This window comes from Nomascus leucogenys, chromosome 22a (genome assembly GCF_006542625.1).
Source record: "Nomascus leucogenys isolate Asia chromosome 22a, Asia_NLE_v1, whole genome shotgun sequence".
NCBI classification, from domain to species: domain Eukaryota; kingdom Metazoa; phylum Chordata; class Mammalia; order Primates; family Hylobatidae; genus Nomascus; species Nomascus leucogenys.
Genome location: NC_044402.1, coordinates 24,084,858 through 24,103,701, shown reverse-complemented (window position 1 = coordinate 24,103,701; position 18,844 = coordinate 24,084,858). Strand labels below are relative to the sequence as shown.

At 39.3% G+C, this 18,844-nt stretch overlaps 1 protein-coding gene across 1 annotated transcript in view; it reads right to left on the bottom strand.

Annotated features, from left to right (window-relative positions):
• Positions 1–17,755, bottom strand: part of SEL1L (SEL1L adaptor subunit of ERAD E3 ubiquitin ligase) — a 61,815-nt gene extending 44,060 nt beyond the window's left edge. The window contains exons 1-3 of the mRNA XM_003260841.4: positions 17,575–17,755; positions 11,639–11,676; positions 10,697–10,928 (exon numbers count right to left, since the gene is read on the bottom strand). Coding sequence (XP_003260889.1) covers positions 10,697–10,928; positions 11,639–11,676; positions 17,575–17,644 — 340 coding nt within the window. The 5' untranslated portion in view covers positions 17,645–17,755. The remainder of the gene's footprint in view (positions 1–10,696; positions 10,929–11,638; positions 11,677–17,574) is intronic.
• Between the last annotated feature and the right edge of the window lie 1,089 nt (positions 17,756–18,844).

Here is an 18,844-nt window from a genome sequence, read left to right as displayed (position 1 = left end):
GTCTCTAATGAGCCTCCCTGGTAGACAACATTTCACATGTGTTGTTACAATTTGCCGCTGGGGGAATTAAGTGCATCCTGCAGAAGTTCTGCGGGAGAGGACCCTTGGAAGCTTCTACCTTGTTTCCTCCAGACTTCCCCTCATGTACCTTGCACCTGTGCTGATTTTGCTTTGCCCCCTTTTGCTGTAATAAATCATAGCTGTGAAGGCAACTATATGTCAAATCCCCCTACCAAATCATTAAACCTGGGGATGGTCTAGGGGATCCCCGACACAGATGCATCAGAAGTGGGATTTGCTAGAATGACCCTGACTCACTGATATATGGTGAACGCGTTGTTTGAGAAGAGGAAGGATAAAGGGCAGAATATGATGAATCTTTGGGGCCTGAGTGGTCATGGAGTCATCCATGGTATGAAGCAGTAGCTGAGCTGCTGTTTGTTGAGAGCCATAGAATCTGAAAGTGACAGATCCAGCTCCAGGAAAGCTGGCTTGCTAGATGCCCCTGACTGCTTTTAGTCCTGCTGGCTAAAATGAGGGAAAAGGCAGTGTATTGCAGGTGAGGCCTGTAGTTTTTGTTCTCTCTTCTAGATGGGAAGAGAAAGGACCCCCAAATTCCCAAGGATGGGCCAAACCAAAAATGTTACAAGTTTGAACTGCTCTCTTTAAAAAGTTAAATCTGGTCTGGAACAAAATTTTAGATAAACCAGAAAACAAACAAAAAAACTGGGGGAGGTAACAATCCAGCAGTTTTTTTCAGCCTGGCTGCTGCTCTTGCTACAATATCCTCGCCCGCCTCCCTTCCTCCACTGCATTCCAGGATCTTCCCTGGCAGCTGTAATGTTAACAGTGCAAACACTGAATTTACTGCTAGGAGGCTGAGTAAACTGCAGTAGGGAGAAAAAAAAAAAAAGAAGAAAATTTTTACAATGGCTTTATATTTTGTGGCTATTGCATCTAGACGTATTGTAAAAATTAAAATAAAATGTTAAACACCTGTAATTTTGTAAATACCAGAGGAATAATCCTGATCAGGGGAAGCTGCAAAAAAATGTGTTAGTGGAACACAACTTCCTTGCTTTTTGCTGCCAGTGAGAGGACTGGAATTTGAACTCTTTTGAGTTTTGGAAACAGAGTATCTGTAATTGATGGTTTGCTTCCAGGGTTACCATGCATACCCTCTGGGACTGAACAACTTCTTTTTTTTTTTTTTGAGACAGTCTCGCTGTGTCACCCAGGCTGGAGTGCTGTGGCATGATCTCGGCTCACTGCAGCCTCTGTCTCTGTCTCCCAGGCTCAAGCAATTCTCATGCCACCACACCTGGCTAATTTTTTATATTCTTAGTAGAGATGAGGTTTTGCAATATTGGCCAGGCTGGTCTTGAACTCCTGGCCTCAAGTGATCCACCTGCTTTGGCCTCCCAAAGTGCTGGGATTACAGGCGTGAGCCACTGTGCCCGGCCTGGGACTGAACTTCTTGTACTCTGACTCTCATGAGACTGATTCAGCCCTGGAAAGCTTTTAGGTCAGCTTCCACTTACTAGGCCACAGTTGTGCTGCGGCTGATTAAAAAAAAAAAAAAGTTAATACAGAAACTTAAGACCACGTACAAAAACAAATAATAGGTAAAATGTGTTTTAAAAAAGATAGGCCAGGTGCAGTGGCTCACGCCTGTAATCCCAGCACTTTGGGAGGCCAAGGTGGGTGGATCACCTGAAGTCAGGAGTTCAAGACCAGCCTGGCCAACATGGTGAAAACCCATCTCTACTAAAAATATAAAAATTAGCTGGGCGTGGCAGCAGGCGCCTGTAATCCCAGCTGCTTGGGAGACTGAGGCAGGAGAATCACTTGAACCTGGGAGGCAAAGGTTGCAGTGAGCAGAGATCGTGCATCGTGCCATTGCACTCCAGCCTGGGGGACAAGAACGAGACTTCGTCTGAAAAAAAAAAAAAGGTGAAAAGATTAGAAAGGTTAATTTAAGAACTTAAGGAGGAAGCCTACTGATTTTCTAAGATAGGCCACTATGACAAATGGGAATTGTTTTAACTGGCTAAGTCCAGGCCTCCTAAAAGGCATACCTAAAATCAATACTGCAGGCTGGTCTTACTACCATCTAGGTCTTATTGGTAACTCTGCTATAAAGATGCCTTGGCCAATGACCTAGGGAGTAGACTGTGCAGAGAAGAGTTAACAAAACAGACATGAACTTCTCTCTTTGAGAAGGTTGGCTTACCAGGTTGGCCCTTGGTTAGCATCTGGAAATTTAGATTTCTGGAGAGTTCCCACCATCCTACAGATAAGAGTGGCTCACCCAAACTCTACAATGTTGAACACCTGCTTTCCTTCTGCAAGTTTGGTACACGCCAGGAAGAGACTGCCAGCTTAACCAGCCCCCAATAAAAACTCTAGGTCTCTATAAGCTACCTGGGTAGAAAACATTTCACATGTGTTATCTTAACTTGTTGCTGCCGGATTTAAGAACTCCCTGTGTGACTCCTCTGGGAGAGGACCCTTGAAAGCTTACATCTGGTTTCCCCTACACTTCATTCCATGCTTTTCCTTTGCTGATTTTGCCTTCTAGTCTTCCACTGTGACAAATTATAGCTGTGAACACAACTCTACAGAGTCCTTTGAGTCAGCATAGATTTACTAGGAACACTTCCTACCAAATTACCAGTGATGTCTCATGTCGGAAACAGCTTTCTTTCATGGAATTGACACTCTACAGGCATTACTTAGAGGCCTCGAGGTGTTGAACTCTGAGCTGGAGCACAGTCTAGTTGAGGAAAGAAAGGACCCGCTCCGGCAGTCACAGACTTCTCTACACCCTGCTCACGTCTTATGATAATTTTATCTTTGAAAACATTTGCCAAGCTTGATACTAGGTTAGGATCTCTGATTCTTATAAGTTCAATTTGTCAATCTGATTTTTGTTATCTTGCCTGTAATATTTAATTTGAACTGGAAGTTATCAGTATGAAAGATACATTTCCTAACCCAATTACCTGAGGATGTGGTCTTGGGGTTCCCCAACACAACTGGGAATAAGTGTGAAATGTTCAAGAAATAGCAAGAGGGCAAGTATGGCGGGAGTCACGTAAAGGGAAGTGGCAGAAGAGTTAGTTAAAGAGACAGGAAGGGCCTGATGTCAGGCCTTGTTAATAGAAGAAGTTTGGATTTTATTTTGAGTAGGACAGGAAGCCAAAGGAGGTTTCTGAGCAGGAAGAAGTCTCAGTGTGGCTGCTGTTAGGGAACTGACAGTGGGGGAAAGAGCAAAAGGAGGAGGGCCAGACAGGAAGCTCTTACATATAGTAAACACTTTGGTTCAGGAACCACTTCAGAAAGGAGAAACCTACGTTTATTTTTAAGAATGAACAGAAATTTGACAGTGGATTTGGGCAAGGGAATGAGGAAGGCATCCTAAACAATGAGGAGAACCTGTACAAAGGCCCAGGGGCATAAACTGTATGTTGTGTTTGAAGAACAGAAAAGGGTTTTGTATTGCTGAAAAAGGCTTCTTAGGGGAGGGGTACACTGAAGGCTCTGTGAATCATGCTAAGGACTGCATACTTCACCTCCCAGGCAAACAGGGAAGTAATGGAGGCCTGTAAACAGGGGAGTTATGGGGTCAAATTTGAGTTTGAGAAAGATTAATATGGTAGCAACATGATTGAGAGGCTGACAAAGGGCAAAAGTTTCAGAGTAACTGTCACATAACCAGTTCTAGTGTAGCTGGAACTGTACACAGAGCCATATATATGCAATTTATGTTATATATTATATATGCATAAGTACATAAGCATTTTCATGTATTAAGAATAAATTAAAAACAAGTATAAATCATTATTGAAAAGTGAAAACTGGTACAAATTAATCTAAATGTTTATAAAGTTGTTGATATAACCAGAGAATTATTAGTGATTTTAAAACACTGTATTACTACAAATCCCTAGCAAAATATATACTGAGAAGAAGAAGGACCATAAAGGAATCTTGGGCTGCATTCAGTGGTCCCACAGTTAGTGGTAAGGGCCACTGTTATTTTGAAACTATATATACATATTTATTATGATAAAACAAAGTAACATTAATGTCATTAGGTACTAAGATTTTCTCCGTGAAAGGAGATAACAAAAAAGAAGCAAAAACTCTGATAAGGTGGAAAGGGCTCGCAGCAGACCTGCAATCTGTTCTTTCTTCTCACTGGGCCAAAACAGAGTGAGCAGATACCTCTCTCCAAGCATCATCAAATCACCTTAGAAACATGGTAAAGAGAGACCTCTGGCAAACACACTGAAGGTATTTACTATTGGAAGAGTCATTACTTATGAAATGCTTCAGCAGGATGAACTTGATCTGTCTACACTGCTCATTATACAAAAACCTGAGATGTATGTAGGCATGACTCTCTAGAAAATATCACATACACTATGTAATTATCAGAGAAGAAACCAGTGATGTCTCATGTCGGAAACAGCTTTCTTTCATGGAATTGACACTCTACAGGCATTACTTAGAGGCCTCGAGGTGTTGAACTCTGAGCTGGAGCACAGTCTAACTGAGGAAAGAAAGGACCCGCTCCGGCAGTCACAGACTTCTCTACACCCTGCTCACGTCTTATGATAATTTTATCTTTGAAAACATTTGCCAAGCTTGATACTAGGTTAGGATCTCTGATTCTTATAAGTTCAATTTGTCAATCTGATTTTTGTTATCTTGCCTGTAATATTTAATTTGAACTGGAAGTTATCAGTATGAAAGATACATTTCCTAACCCAATGCACCAAAAAGGCCTATAAGTAATGAAAATTTAGCAATGCAGATCGCTGGTGCTTATAGTATCTAACCCACTAAAAGGAATCTGGGTTCTCTGGAGAAATCGCTGACATTCATTTCTGGGTCAAGAAATGTACAAAATAAGTTTAGGACATCCTTGTTCTGTCTGGAAAAAAAAGAGTTACGAAAGATCACTAGGATCTAGTCAAAAAGACAAAGGAATGATTACCAATGGCCAAAAAAGGAAAATTCTGAGCAATCAACAAAAAAGAATGATTGCAATGAACACAAATACAATCACGTGACACATCATAACTTCTTGGTCAACAACAGACTGTATATACGACGGTGGTCCCATAAGATTATAATGAAGCTGAAAAATTCCTATCACCTAGGGATGTCCTAGTCGTTATAACATGTAGCACAATCCATTACTCGTGTTTTTGTAGTGAAATTAGTGTGAATAAACCTACTGCACTTCCAGTTGTATAAAAGTATAGTAATACAATTATGTACAGTACATAACACCTGACAGTGATAATAAACAACTGTTACTGGTCTACATATTTACTATACTTTTCATCCTTACTTTAGCATGTACTCCTACTTATCAAAAAAAAAAAAAGTTAACTGTAAAACAGCATTAGGTGTGTCCTTCAGGAAGTATAGGCATCGTTATCATAGGAGATGACAGATCCATGCCTGTTAATGGCCCTGAAGACCTTCCAGTGGGATAAGATGTGGAGGTGGAAGACAGTGATATTGATGATCCTGACCTCGTGTAGGCGCAGGCTAATATGTATGTTTGTCTTAGTTTTTAACAAAAATGTTTAAAAAGTTAAAAAAAAATTTTTTTAAATAGAAAAAAGCTTATCGAATAAGGATTATAAAGAAAATATTTTTGTATAGCTGTACAATGTGTCTGTATTTTAAGCTAAGTGTTACTACAAAATAGTCGAAAAGCTAAAAAATTTATAAATGAAAATATAAAAGTTTACAAACTAAAAAAGTTACCATAAACTAAGGTTAATTTACCATTGAAAAAAATTTTTGAAAATAAATTTAGTGCAGCCTAAGTGTACACTGTTTATAAAAGTTTACAGTGGTGTACAGCAATGTTCCAGGCCTTCACATTCACTCAGCACTCACCACTCACTCACAGACTCACCCAGAGCAACTTCCAGCCATGCAAGTTCCATTCATGGGAAGTGCCCTAGACAAGTGTACCATTTTAAAATCTTTTATACCATATTTTTACGTGCCTTTTCTATGTTTAGATAGATTTAGATAAACACATAATTATCACTGTGTTACAACTGAGTACCGTATTCAATACAATAACAAGCTGTAGAAGTTTGTAGCCTAAGCGGCCGGGTGTGGTGGCTCACACCTGTAATCCCAGCACTTTGGGAGGCTGAGGCGGGCGGATCACAAGGTCAGGAGATCGAGACCATCCTGGCTAACACGGTGAAACCCCATCTCTACTAAAAATACAAAAAATTAGCCAGGTGTGGTAGCAGGCGCCTGTAGTCCCAGCTACTCGGGAGGCTGAGGCAGGAGAATGGCGTGAACCCGGGAGGCGGAGCTTGCAGTGAGCCTCCCGTGAGCTGAGATCACGCCACTGCACTCCAGCCTGGGCGACCGGGCAAGACTCCATCTCAAAAAACAAAAACAAAAAACAAAAAACAAAAAAAAAACCAAATTTGTAGCCTAGTAGCAATAGGCTATAACATATAGCTGATATATAGGCTACACTAGCTAGGTTTGTGTAAGTACACTCCATATTTGCACCACGATAAAATTAACTAGTGATGTATTTCTCAGAATGCATCCCCATTGTTAAGTGACACATGACTGTCCCTCAGTATCGCTGGAGGACTGGGTCCAGGACCCGGCCTAGTGGTACCAAAATCCATGAGTGCTCAAGTTGTTTAGATAAAATGATGTAGTACTTGCATATAACCTACGCAATCCTCCTGTATACTTTGCATCATCCCTAGACTACTTCTAATACCTAATATAATGGAAATGCTACGTAAATAGTTATGCTACATTGTTCAGGGAATAATGACAAGAACAAAAAGTGTGGACATGTTCAGTACAGTTGCAACCACCCATTTTTTCCAAATATTTTCAAATATTTGGTTGAATCCATGGATACAGAGGGCTGACTATATGTAAGAATCCATGAATTTATAATGATGCTTGTGATATTGTGAAAAAAATATTTGATCTTCATCCATTTCCAGAAACATAGCTCTTAAAATCCCTGAAATCTCTTGAGTGATAAGAATGTCTTCTGTATGATAATGAGATAATTGGTGGCTGGAGACTCCTAGATAGCCTTGGGATAGGACTTGCTTGCCAGGGAAACCAACCATTAGATTAGGTTAGAGGGTTAGAATTAATAGTCCCATCCCCCAACCTCAGAAGGGCAGAGGAGCTAAAAGTTGAGCCAATAAATCAATGCCCAATGATTTAATCAATCATGCCTGTATAACAAAGCTTCCATAAAAATCCAAAATAGCTGAGTTCTGGGAGTTTCTGGAAAGCTGAGCACATGGAGATTCCTGGAGGGTGGGTGTCGTGGTCAGATCAGAGAGGGCATGGAAGCTCTGCAGTCCTTCTCCCATACCTTGCCCAACGCCTCTCTTCCATCTGGCTTTTCGTCTCTATCCTTTGTAATATCCTTTATAATAAATGTAAATTTATATTTACATTTACCCATTTATCATGCTTCCCAGAGTCCTAAGTGCTAACAAATTAATTGAACCCAAGAAGAGGGTTTTGGGAACCCTGATTTATAGCCAGTCTGTCAGAAACACAGACAACCTGGGGCTTGTGATTGGCATCTCAAGTAGTGGGGACTGGTCTTGTGAGACTGAGCCCTAAACTTGTGAGATCTAATGCTATCTCCAGGTAGTGTCAGAATTGAATTAAATCGGCAGACATCCTGCTGGTCTCTGCTGGAGAATCCTCTGCAGAACTGATTGCTTACTTGGTATGTGGGGAAACACACACAACATATCTGGTGTCAGAAGTGTTTAACTCAGTGAGAAAGAGAAAGAAAAACACACCTTGGTTTGGTTTTTCCTATATCCTTACAATGCTCAAATACAAAGCAAAACAAAACAAATACAAACAAAAACATACTCATTAGTCTCTTTTGGAGACTGCTTGGGCACCAAATTTTCATTTTGAAACAGTTCAAAGGAAATAAGAGTTTATCTAGCTTTCCCTGAATGAGACTATATTTCAGGGTAATCAAAGACTTGACGAGAGAAAATTCTTTATAAGAGAATCCCAGGTAACAAATGCAGGAGGAATGGAAGAATTAGAAAGTCATCATTTTGCAACCCCTAATAAATAAAATATCCAGGCAACAAACATAAATGGTTGCCAAAACCCCTAGGCAAAAGATCAGTGAGGAACTTTAGAATGGTGAGATCAGGCTGATACCACTTGACCTCGCTGATTAATCTTAACATCAGTAAAAGTGGAAAAATCAGATACTACATGTCTCTCAATGTAATGCAATAAAAAGTACATACCACCACCTACCTATGAAATACTCTCAATAAAAAGACAGAACCAAATCTACTCATGTCTCTAGAACTAACTCCCAGTTTATAGAATAAACAGCAGATAATGGAACAAGCTCAATGACATTACAAGTTCATGACCAACTAGATCCAAAACGTGGGAAACTGTATAGCACAAAGGACACTGCATTTTTCTTTAGCAAATAAAATGACACTTAAAAACAAAGGAGGGGCTGGGTGTGGTGGCTCACGCCTGTAATCCCAGCACTGTGGGAGGCCAAGGTGGGCAGATCACTTAAGGTCAGGAGTTCGAGACCAGCCTGGCCAACATGGTGAAACCCCAGCTCTGCTAAAAATACAAGAAAATTAGCCAGGCATGGTGGTACGCGCCTGGTATCCCAGCTACTCAGGAGGCTGGGGCAGGAGAATCTCTTGAACCCGGGAGGTGGAGGCTGCAGTGAGCCAAGGTTGTGCCATTGCACTCCAGACTAGGCAACAGTGTAAGACTCTGTCTCAAAAAAAAGAAAAACAACAAGGGAGGGAGAACAGCAACAGATTAAGAGAAACCTAGGTCTTAGCTTGGAAATGAATTCAAACAAATAAATTGTAAACAGACACTTGAAGCAACTAGAAAAATTAAACAGTCTGGGTATTAGGTAATAAAGGAGTAATGGCTAATTTTGTGATTTTGCTGAAAAGAAAATTCTTACTAGAGAGAGAGAGACAGAGAGGTAAAAGCACATGCAGAATTTGCCTTAAAATATTCTAGGAAAGAAAAAAAGGGCAAATGTGTGTAGGGTAGTAAAGATGAAAAGACCAGCAGAATGTTGATGTCTATTGAAGCTGAGTGAGGGGTGGTAAGAGGCGTCATTTTACCCTCTACTTTTATGCATGTTTAAAAATTTCCCAGGCTTGGTGTAGTGTCTCATGCTTGTAATCCCAGCATTTTGGGAGGCCAAAGTGGGAGATCACCTGAGTTCAAGGCTGCAGTGAGCTATGATTGTGCCACTGCACTCCAGCCTGGGTGACAGAGTGAGACCATGTCTCTAAAAATATAAAAACTAAAAAAAAAAAAAAATTCCTAATTAAAAAATGAAGAATGAATTAAATTATAATATTTAGTAAAAATTTTAAAATGGTAATACACACTTGGGTGAGGTACAGGAAAAAAGGTATTTTCAGAGGAAGTAAACAGAATTACTTTTCTGAAGAACAATTTAACAATGTGTATCAACCGCCTTTTAAACTTTTACATCCAATTCAGCAAATTTACTTTAAGAATTCTAAGGAAATTTTCACAGATAGGCACAAAGATACATCTAAAATGATCTCCCAGCAAAACGTAAACGTTTTGGTTTATGGTACCGTATATTTACATACAAAATTTTTTATAGCCATTAATTATCAAATTGCAAAAAAGCTAAATGAGATGGAAAAACATTTATGGTACACTGTTACATGCAAAATGCAGGCTGCAACATAGAATACACATTTTGACCCAATTTACTTTTCTTAAAACTACTGATATGCCTAAAAATATCCTGAGAGAATATTCTCCATGATGCGAGTAGCTGTTATTTCTAGTTGATGGGATTCAGGTACTTTTAATTTTTAAAAAATAGTTTTCCATTCATGAGAATGGTATATTTGTAGTAAAAAAAAAAAATTCTATTTTTTTAAAAAGTTCAAATTTGGATCAGTTCTTGAGAGTGGTTAGCAATGGAATAATAAACAGATAAGGCAGTGATCATTGAAATAATAAATGACAGAAGGGCAGCAAGACATGGTAGAATGGATGCATTAACAATTTTTAAAAGGATTAATATTTAGAAGACTATTGTGAAAAAGGTCAAGTTTTAAATTGAAAAGTAGAGGTTTCAAGATTGTGAAAGTTAGAATAGGATGGAAGTACACACAAGCGTCAGCTGAGGGATAAACACCTAAATCACATTACCTAGGATGATCAACAAGGTTATTGTAGTAATAATCCTACCACAATCCTGAAAATAACCATAGTGGCATGTTAGATAGTTCTTCCTGAGTTTCTGTTTTGTATGCTAACCTGACAGATTATTTTTTAAAATTTCTCAGTGAGAAATGTATTTACATACTAGAGTCCAAAAAGAAACATTAGGATATTAATAAAAAGATAAATGCAATCTCATCTATTGAATTCTGTTTATGTAACTTGGGTCAAATCTGTTAAGTGAATAACTTTGGTATATTAAAATCTAGAAATTCTCACCAAACTACACTCCATATATTATTTGTGGGTAATAATCAGTGAAGCCAGTCTTCTTCGGCCTCTTTACTCATTAGCTTAAAATTTTCAGTTGTCTCCTAAATAAATAAAAAAGCAAGGAAAATGTCCAGACTACCTGGTTTCCGTACTTTCTTTGGCTCTTCATAGTCCTTGTTTTCTGGATTTGGAGACTCTAGAAAGCTGATATCTTCTGTGACACTTTCCCCCTCTTGGCTCTTGAGGCTGTCTTCCTCTTCTTGAATAGAGGATTCTAATTCAGATTCTTCTGCATCAAGAAATATTTGACCAGCAACCACTCTGCCTGCAGTAGTATGGTCCTTTACTGACTCATCTGATGTCAAAGTAGTCTGAGAATATAAAGTATTTTTAGTTATCAACAATGCCAAGACTTTCCCCAACCCTATTTGACCATTATTTTTACTAATCCAGGTATCACATCTCCTTCAGCTCCTTGAAGTGCCACACTCATTCATCTCTACAGGCTTTGGCATGTGTCCATCACGTGCCTTCCTTCATCACCTAACTTGTAGCCCTTTTGAATTTCAACTTAGATGTTATTTCCCCCAGAAGCCTTCCTTAATTCCCAAAGTCTGGGTTAGGTTTTCCTCCACATGCCCCCAACATACCTTATACTTCTACTTCCTGCTTTTATCTACATTCCCTCAAATCTAAAGATCAGAGCTCATAACTGACTGCAGGGTTGGGCTTGGTTAGTACTTGCATGGGAGAGCTCAATCAACCAATAAGTGCATTAGCTCACTGGATTTATTTTTGAAAACTGCAAAGTGGAAACAAATGACACAGGTTAAGTCCTCAAACTTAGACACACACACACACACACACACACGCACAGAGCATATTCAAGTTGAAATGAAATATTTACTATTCCCTCTTGTAGGTCAGTAATTTTTTCTTCCTCCAGAAAAACTAGAACTAATACTAATACCATCTGTCTTTTTCTGTCCTTTTTAATTCAATTGTTACTCAAAAGTTGCAGATCTCATATCCTTTCTAAGATACATAATTCATACTGGCCAATACACATTTTAATACATACCTTGGAATCCAAGGATTCATCCTGGCTGCCTTCTTCATCTGCAAAGAAATTTTAAGACAATTTAGTAATCTTTCTTGTTGGGAAATTATAGTTATTATTAAAAGAAAACTTTTGAAAAGTATAGCAAATAATAATCAAACATTAGATAAATAAACCTAGAATTATTTTAAAGTTAGCTATATTCAGCAATTGTTCAGAAAAGATCAAGTGAAAGGAAAAAAAAATGGGTTGGGGGTTTAGTTTCTCTTTTTCTCCAGGAAAGACATTAGCTTCATCTGTTACAAAGGTAGAAGACCAACAGCCTCCACCAACAGAAACAGGTATTTCTTCACATTCAATCCAATTCTTGTGGGTCTATTTAGTCTATTTCTGAGAATGAGTTACTAAGTTCACAAAAATAAATCTCTAATTTCATACTCCCGGCTTCCACCTATTCTGTTTCTCTGCTCAGGATCTTGAGTTAGAGTAGCCCATTTTAGTGCTAATTAGTATTTGTATTGTTTACTACTACAGTAAGGATGGAAACTAAGAATTATTATTCGATAGCAGAGTTGCAAAACAAATATATTTAGGATTTGTGTTCTACTATACTCAGAAATAACCAGATGCAGGTAAAAAGCAGCATGGTCCTATCATATAGTAACTCAATTGAGAGCTATGTAGTAAGAAATCAATAACTCATATTAAACAATGAAAAACAGCCACTGGTTACACCTTGCTTACACATTCACACAGCCTGCTTTGGTGTTGTCTGATTACATTAATTTTCCTTCTGTTACTCTTTCTATGTTTTCTGACTATTACTCTTCTGGCTGCTTGTTACTCTTCTTCCTATTCTTACATAAACACATGCAACAACTCGTGCAGACGCAAATGCTTGATTTTTGTATTCCTTGCCAGTTTAAAACAGTGAATCTGTCAGATCATCTTTAAGTTTCCCTCTTGCTCTTAAAATTACCTGATTTTGTTCAGGAGTGAGTTTCAGTTTTACTTGCTCCATAAGCTGTATGAGAAATTAACCAGTAGACAAAACCCTGTAAGACCATGCGATTTTTTACTAGAAAATTTGCTACTATAGTTGTCATTTATACTTCACTTCATGTGGCTATATCCTAAATATCATTTGTAATTTGCAACTCTCAAATATAACAAAAAACCTGTGTTAGAGTTTGTTATCAAAGTATTGAGTTAAGACTAAGAAGTATAACCAACTCAATTATGCACAAAATACAAGAAACTACCTCACAATATTTCTTTTGAATATTTGAGGAAGCTAGTCCACTAGTGAGGTTTTGCCATATATGAAAGTGCTGTCAAGTCAAAGAAAATTTAAATTACAGCTACTATTCATATTCACCTACTTTTAGATTACCTTCAAAGTATGTTTTACTTCCAGCAGGTGGAGAGAAGGGTATGCCACATATTAGTCCCACAGCGCCCATAACATTAGGCAATGATGTCAGTTAATTAACAATTGTCCTTCACGCTAACTTCTTCACAAGTATTACCCAAAGCCCAATTTCTAACATGTGGTTCAAATTCCATTCTCAGCAAATATTTAGATAAAGAAAAAAACCATCTCTATATCAAAGTTGTACTGTAAGTACATGTAATTAATCACAAACTTCAACTAGTTAATATATCAAGAACAGACATTAAATGTTTAAACATATATGAAATATCCCCAAATAGTGAATGAAACTTTAGATTGGCTGGAACTCTAAATCACTATCACTAAATTGCCACATTTAGTACCTCACCACAACAGGTTACATAGGTAGCTAACAGATGAATCATACAGACACACCTGTAAATATACTTAAAGATGTACATTTCACACAGCACAAGCTGTTAGGCATTAGAGTAGCAAAATGTGTTTTCCAACTCCAAGACAAAAATTTGTAACATCAGGGTTATTTCATGTGAATTGCATCATGCTTCTCGTCTCTTCCTCTCTCTTCGCAACCTGGACTATATGCTAATATTACTGGTGAATAACATAATTCTCAGTTACTAAACTGGGAAAGCCTACTCCAGATGGTAGTCTCAAAGCATAGGCTATTTTCTTTTTCAAACTGATATAAACATTCACACAACACTTTTTAAAGAGCTGTTTATAACCTAGGAACTTCTGATATGTAGTATTCAGGTAAGGATTAAAGAGACTGAAGTTATGCATAAATAAAAAGCAAATAGTAATGTTTTCATCAGAACACAGGTATCAACAAAAAAAAATGCAAAAGGATTAAGTTATGCATTTCTCACTCATCAGCATCACATCCAAATGGTTCATATTATTTTATTAATTGTACACCTTCCTTTGAAAAGGACCAGTTTTTATTTTAATTGTATTAGCTAACAAAACTGCAAAGTACCAGAGATATGCTTTCAGGGAAAAATGACCACTACAAAATCATTTTTCCATTAATCATGTAAATTGAACAGACTGATAACCTTTAAACACAGAAAGTCTAAAGAGTTTGGTGAAAACAGACCAGATATCCTGTTCTCTGCTTTAGCTCTAAATCAGTACAGATCCTAAGATGCTCTCGATTCTAAATTTCTTCAATTCTGAGACCTGGAGAGCTAGGTCTGGAACCTGGCTTCATCACATGTTAATTCTGACACACATCGTTCAGTAACAAAGGCTTGCTCAGCCTCTGTTTCTCAATCTGTCAAAAGGGGTAACACCTCTGTCCCTCTGACTCGCAATAATATTTTAAGGTACAACCAAAACAGTGAAATTAAACGTCCTCTGCTATCTGAAAACTACTCTCTGAATTTATAATTATTACCTGAAATACCTGGCAGTGGACCTAACTAAAATGACTAACACTGCTTGGCACAAAGAGAAAAAAAAGGTTAAGCCATTTGCCTCTTCCTGCCAAAAATAAGAAATTTTTCACTATTATCCTGAGAAAACGAAGAAATATCTTTTTAGTGTCCTCCTTTAAATTTATTAATAGAGAAGAGAAAATGTTTCTAATGTTAGCCACGTGTTAATGACGAGGATATGTTCTGAACAGTGTATCACTGGGCGATTTCCTTTTGTATACTTAAATAAACCTAAATGGGATAGCCTTCTACACACCTGGGCTATATAGTGCAGCCTGTTGTTCATAAGCTACAAATCTGTACAGCATGTGACCATACAGACTACTGTAGGCAACTGTAACATAACAGTAAGTATTTGTGTACATAAACATAGCTAAACATAGAAAAGCTACAGTAAAAATATGGTGTAAAAGGTTAAAAAACGTATACCTGCCTAGGGCACTTACCATAAATGGAACTTGTAGGATTAAGAGTTGCTGTGGGTGAGTGAGTGAGTGAATGCGAAGCCCAGGATGTTACTATACACTATTGTAAACACTATACCCTTAAACTACACTAAATTTATTTTTTAAAAAGTGTGCTACCATGTTACAATGGCTACAATGTCACCAGGTGACAGGAATTTTTCAGTTCCATTATATTCTTACAGGGCCACCATCTTACATGGGGTTCATTGCTGACCAAAATGTCATTATGTAGCATGTGACTATATCATGCCTCTAAACATGATATAGCTAACAGCTACCAACAGCGATAGAATCAAGATTCTCTTTGTTGGCTGACCATACTCCACCTGGACAGATGCGACCTGCCCTGGGTAACCACTAATGTTCAAACACAAAATTATCACCAAAAACTTGATTTTTATACTGGAGTAAAACTGTAAACTTTGAGGCCGAAATCCTGTGAATGAAAATCACAATTGAAAATCCATAGCTTCATTTATACAACTTTATTTTACACAGGGTTTTTTTTTTTTTTTTTTTTTGAGACAGGGTCTCGCTCTATTGTCCAGGCTGGAGTGCAGTGGCATAATCACAGCTCAGTGCAGCCTCAACCTCCTGGGGCTCACTCCATCCTGCCACCTCAGGCTCCCGAGTAGCTGGAACTACACTTGTGCACCACCACACCTGGAGTTTCGTAGAGATGGGGTTTCGCCATGTTGCCCAGGTTGGTCTTGGAACTCCTGGGCTCAAGTGATCCTTCCACTTCAGCCTCCCAAAGTGCTGGGATTACAGGCATGAGCCTGGCCCGCACAGGTGTTTTATGATATATGAACTTCATGTGAGCACAGTACTGCCTTTATTACCTTTTAGCATGCACATCTACATTGTTTTAGTTCTGGCTAAGGCTTTTGCCTTTACCATTGAAATGTTTTGGCATAGCTTTAACTGTGATGGAAATCAGAGCAGACATTTCTTGAATACAGTCCTCTACCTACATCAATACAACCCAAGGATTTAATATATCACTGTTAAGCCTTTTATTATAACATCCTGAAAGCCCCAACTGTTGATCTTCAAATATCTTTTCCACTGGCATGGAGCTCTAACTACATGAAATGTAGTCAAAGACAGAAAAATTTCTATGCTTTAATTTTCTTTAAACTCTGCCAATTAAATTCAGAGGGATACACACCGTGCTCTTTCATTACTGCAGTTCTCTTTAGTGTGAAGAATCCCTCATGGAGATTGTTAAATCTATGTATACCTGAGCTGTTCCAGACCTAAAACCAAATGTTTAACAAACCCATAAGAGGAATTCTAATGCAGGAGGTCCATGGTCCAGCAGGTACTCTACTCATTAAGTTCAACAGCTTCATTGCATGCTTTTTGATCAAGTATTAAATAACTGCTAAAAGTGCTTCGAGAGTTATGTATAGTCTAAAGATCTGGTCATTAACTCAAAAACCATGACTACTACTGGAGGGAGGGGAGTGGACCTGAAAGAATGATGTTGGCAGTAAAGTAATTAGCATAGGGTTGGTGCTTTTGAAATAGTATCTCAAACCACATCATGGATAGAATTTAGGTTTAGGCCTCTTATTTTAGAAGCAGAATGACGTTATGGCATTGATTTACAACTAGGACAGGTAATTTGGGGATTCAGATAACCATTTGGGAAATTTTCTGTTAAAAAAAAAAGCTGACATTTATTTAAAAAAAAGTTGACATTTATACTCTGTGTTGTCCCCCCAAAACGTCAAGCCACAGAACAGCTGTCCTGTTAACTGAAACAGATTAAAATTCCAAAGTTTTACTGTACTAATTTTTCTTTATCAACATTTAGACGAAGTTTTCATGAACACTGTCAAAATGGAAATTTTCAAATGAAGGCAGATTAAAACATTAAAAAAAGGGGGAAAAACCAGAACCAGAATAAAAATTAGCTAACTGGAAAATCAATTCAAAAGCACACTAATTTCTGTATCTATATAAAACGCATCTTACAAAAACCAAGATTTTCCCAAACATCATAAAATGACTGTCAACAAACATGGGGCAACTCAGAAACACTGTGACAGGTCACCGCTTTCTCAGGAAGGTTTCGAAAAAGTAGAAAGTGGCTACAATGAGATCAAAAGTCTTTGTTTTTAAACAGACAAACAGACCAGGGACCATCTCCGGTGTTAAGCAAACTCACCAAACTACTGTCAACATCCTGGTCTGGATGGATCCTCCTCTGCCCCAAAGTGACGGCTCCAGGTTTGTCAATTACTTAACTTACAATTCCCAAGCCCAGAGTTCCAGACCAGACCCTTCCTCTACCCCAGGGTCGAGGAAACTCCACTCGGGCTCCTGTATCAGGATTCATTCCTTTGGAGTCAATTCCGCGTTCGTGAGAAAGAGTCGCGTAAAGTTTGTTACGTGGGAGACAGAGGTGTGGGCAGGGTGACCGCCCCTTCTTTTTCCACCCCACTCCACCTTCCTAAACAGCCCCTTTGGCACAGGCCAAGCAAAGCCAAAGAGCGAGTGACAGGCCAGTGCGAGGTATGTCCAGGGAGAACGGGGTCCCGAGCCTGGAGTCCCCACGGCCCCGCCGGCGGTAGAGGCTGGGGGGCGGAGGCTCTGGGCCTTCAGCCCGAGGGGGCGGATACTGACCCGAGGACGCCGAGGCCAAGCTCAGCAGCACCGCACAGAGCAGCAGCGTCAGCCCTATCCGGACCCGCATCCTCCTCTCGAGGCCAGTGCCAATCCCTAGAGCTGTCGCCTTCGCCGCTGCCACCACGGAGTCAGCAGCCGCCGCCGCCTCGCCGCTGCTCTTCCTGCTCTCGTCTCCTTCCTCCGCCCCTTCCCAGGCGTCCCTGACCCAGCGCCCAGCCAATCCCCGCCCGCCGTCGCGAGCTTCTGGTCCAATCACCATGGTCTCTCCGCCCGCCCCCCATTGCTCCGCCCCGGGGTCATCATTGGCCAATCATCGTACGAAGCTCCCACACCAGCTTTCCCGGTTGGACCACGACTCACGGACATGGCCCCAGCTAATTGGTAGCCCCTGGGTTCAACCGGAATCAGGGCGTGAGTCAAAGACTGGGAGAAAAGAGGCTCATCCAAGACTACAATTCCCAGAATGCGCTTCATGGGATTAACTCGGGGGGTGCTCTTGGGAAACGTAGTCCATCGTGGGGCAAGATTTACAAGTGCGGGTGACTGTTGAAGGTAGAATTTGACTAACACCTGGGCTAAATATTAACTCAAGGCTTTGGATTCACAAGCCTTTTTAAATTGACCCAAAATAAATATTAAGGAGTAATTTTAAGAACTTGTAATGTGTTTAGCATCTTTTCCTGTTTTATTTAAAAAATTTAAATTGGGCATAGTGATATGAGCACAGAGAAAAATGCCACAGGTAGTTGAATTTGAGGTGTTTTTTAAAACTTAAATAAAACAGTACCGTGAAGTACGGAAACCAGGGTGCAACTCACTACCTGTCCTCCTTTCTCCGACAAATCAAAAGGAAATAAATCCACTCAGTACAGATTATCTCAATACAGTATTTATTTTCACTAGGTTCACCAGAAAATAATCATCTAGAAAATGTGCCAACAGCCTTTGAAAAATTATTTTAAACACTTGTCCTCATCCTTCTCCTCTTGTGAGTTGCGTTGTTCTCTTCTTTCCTAACAAAAGTCAGGAGACTAGGTTCATGTGTGTGGAGGTAGAGGTGATAGTGATTGCATCGCAGGCACAGAAATACTCTATGTAATAAGCACCAAATCCACCCACAGTCAGCTCTAAGGCCTAGAACCTAGTCCAGCCAAGTGAAGGGCTTTGGAAAAGTCTCTGCCGGCCATGTGTCTTAGCACTTCTGGGCATTTGTCTTCCTTCTTTTTTTTTTTTTTTTTTTTTTTGAGATAGAGCCTTTTATTTTCAG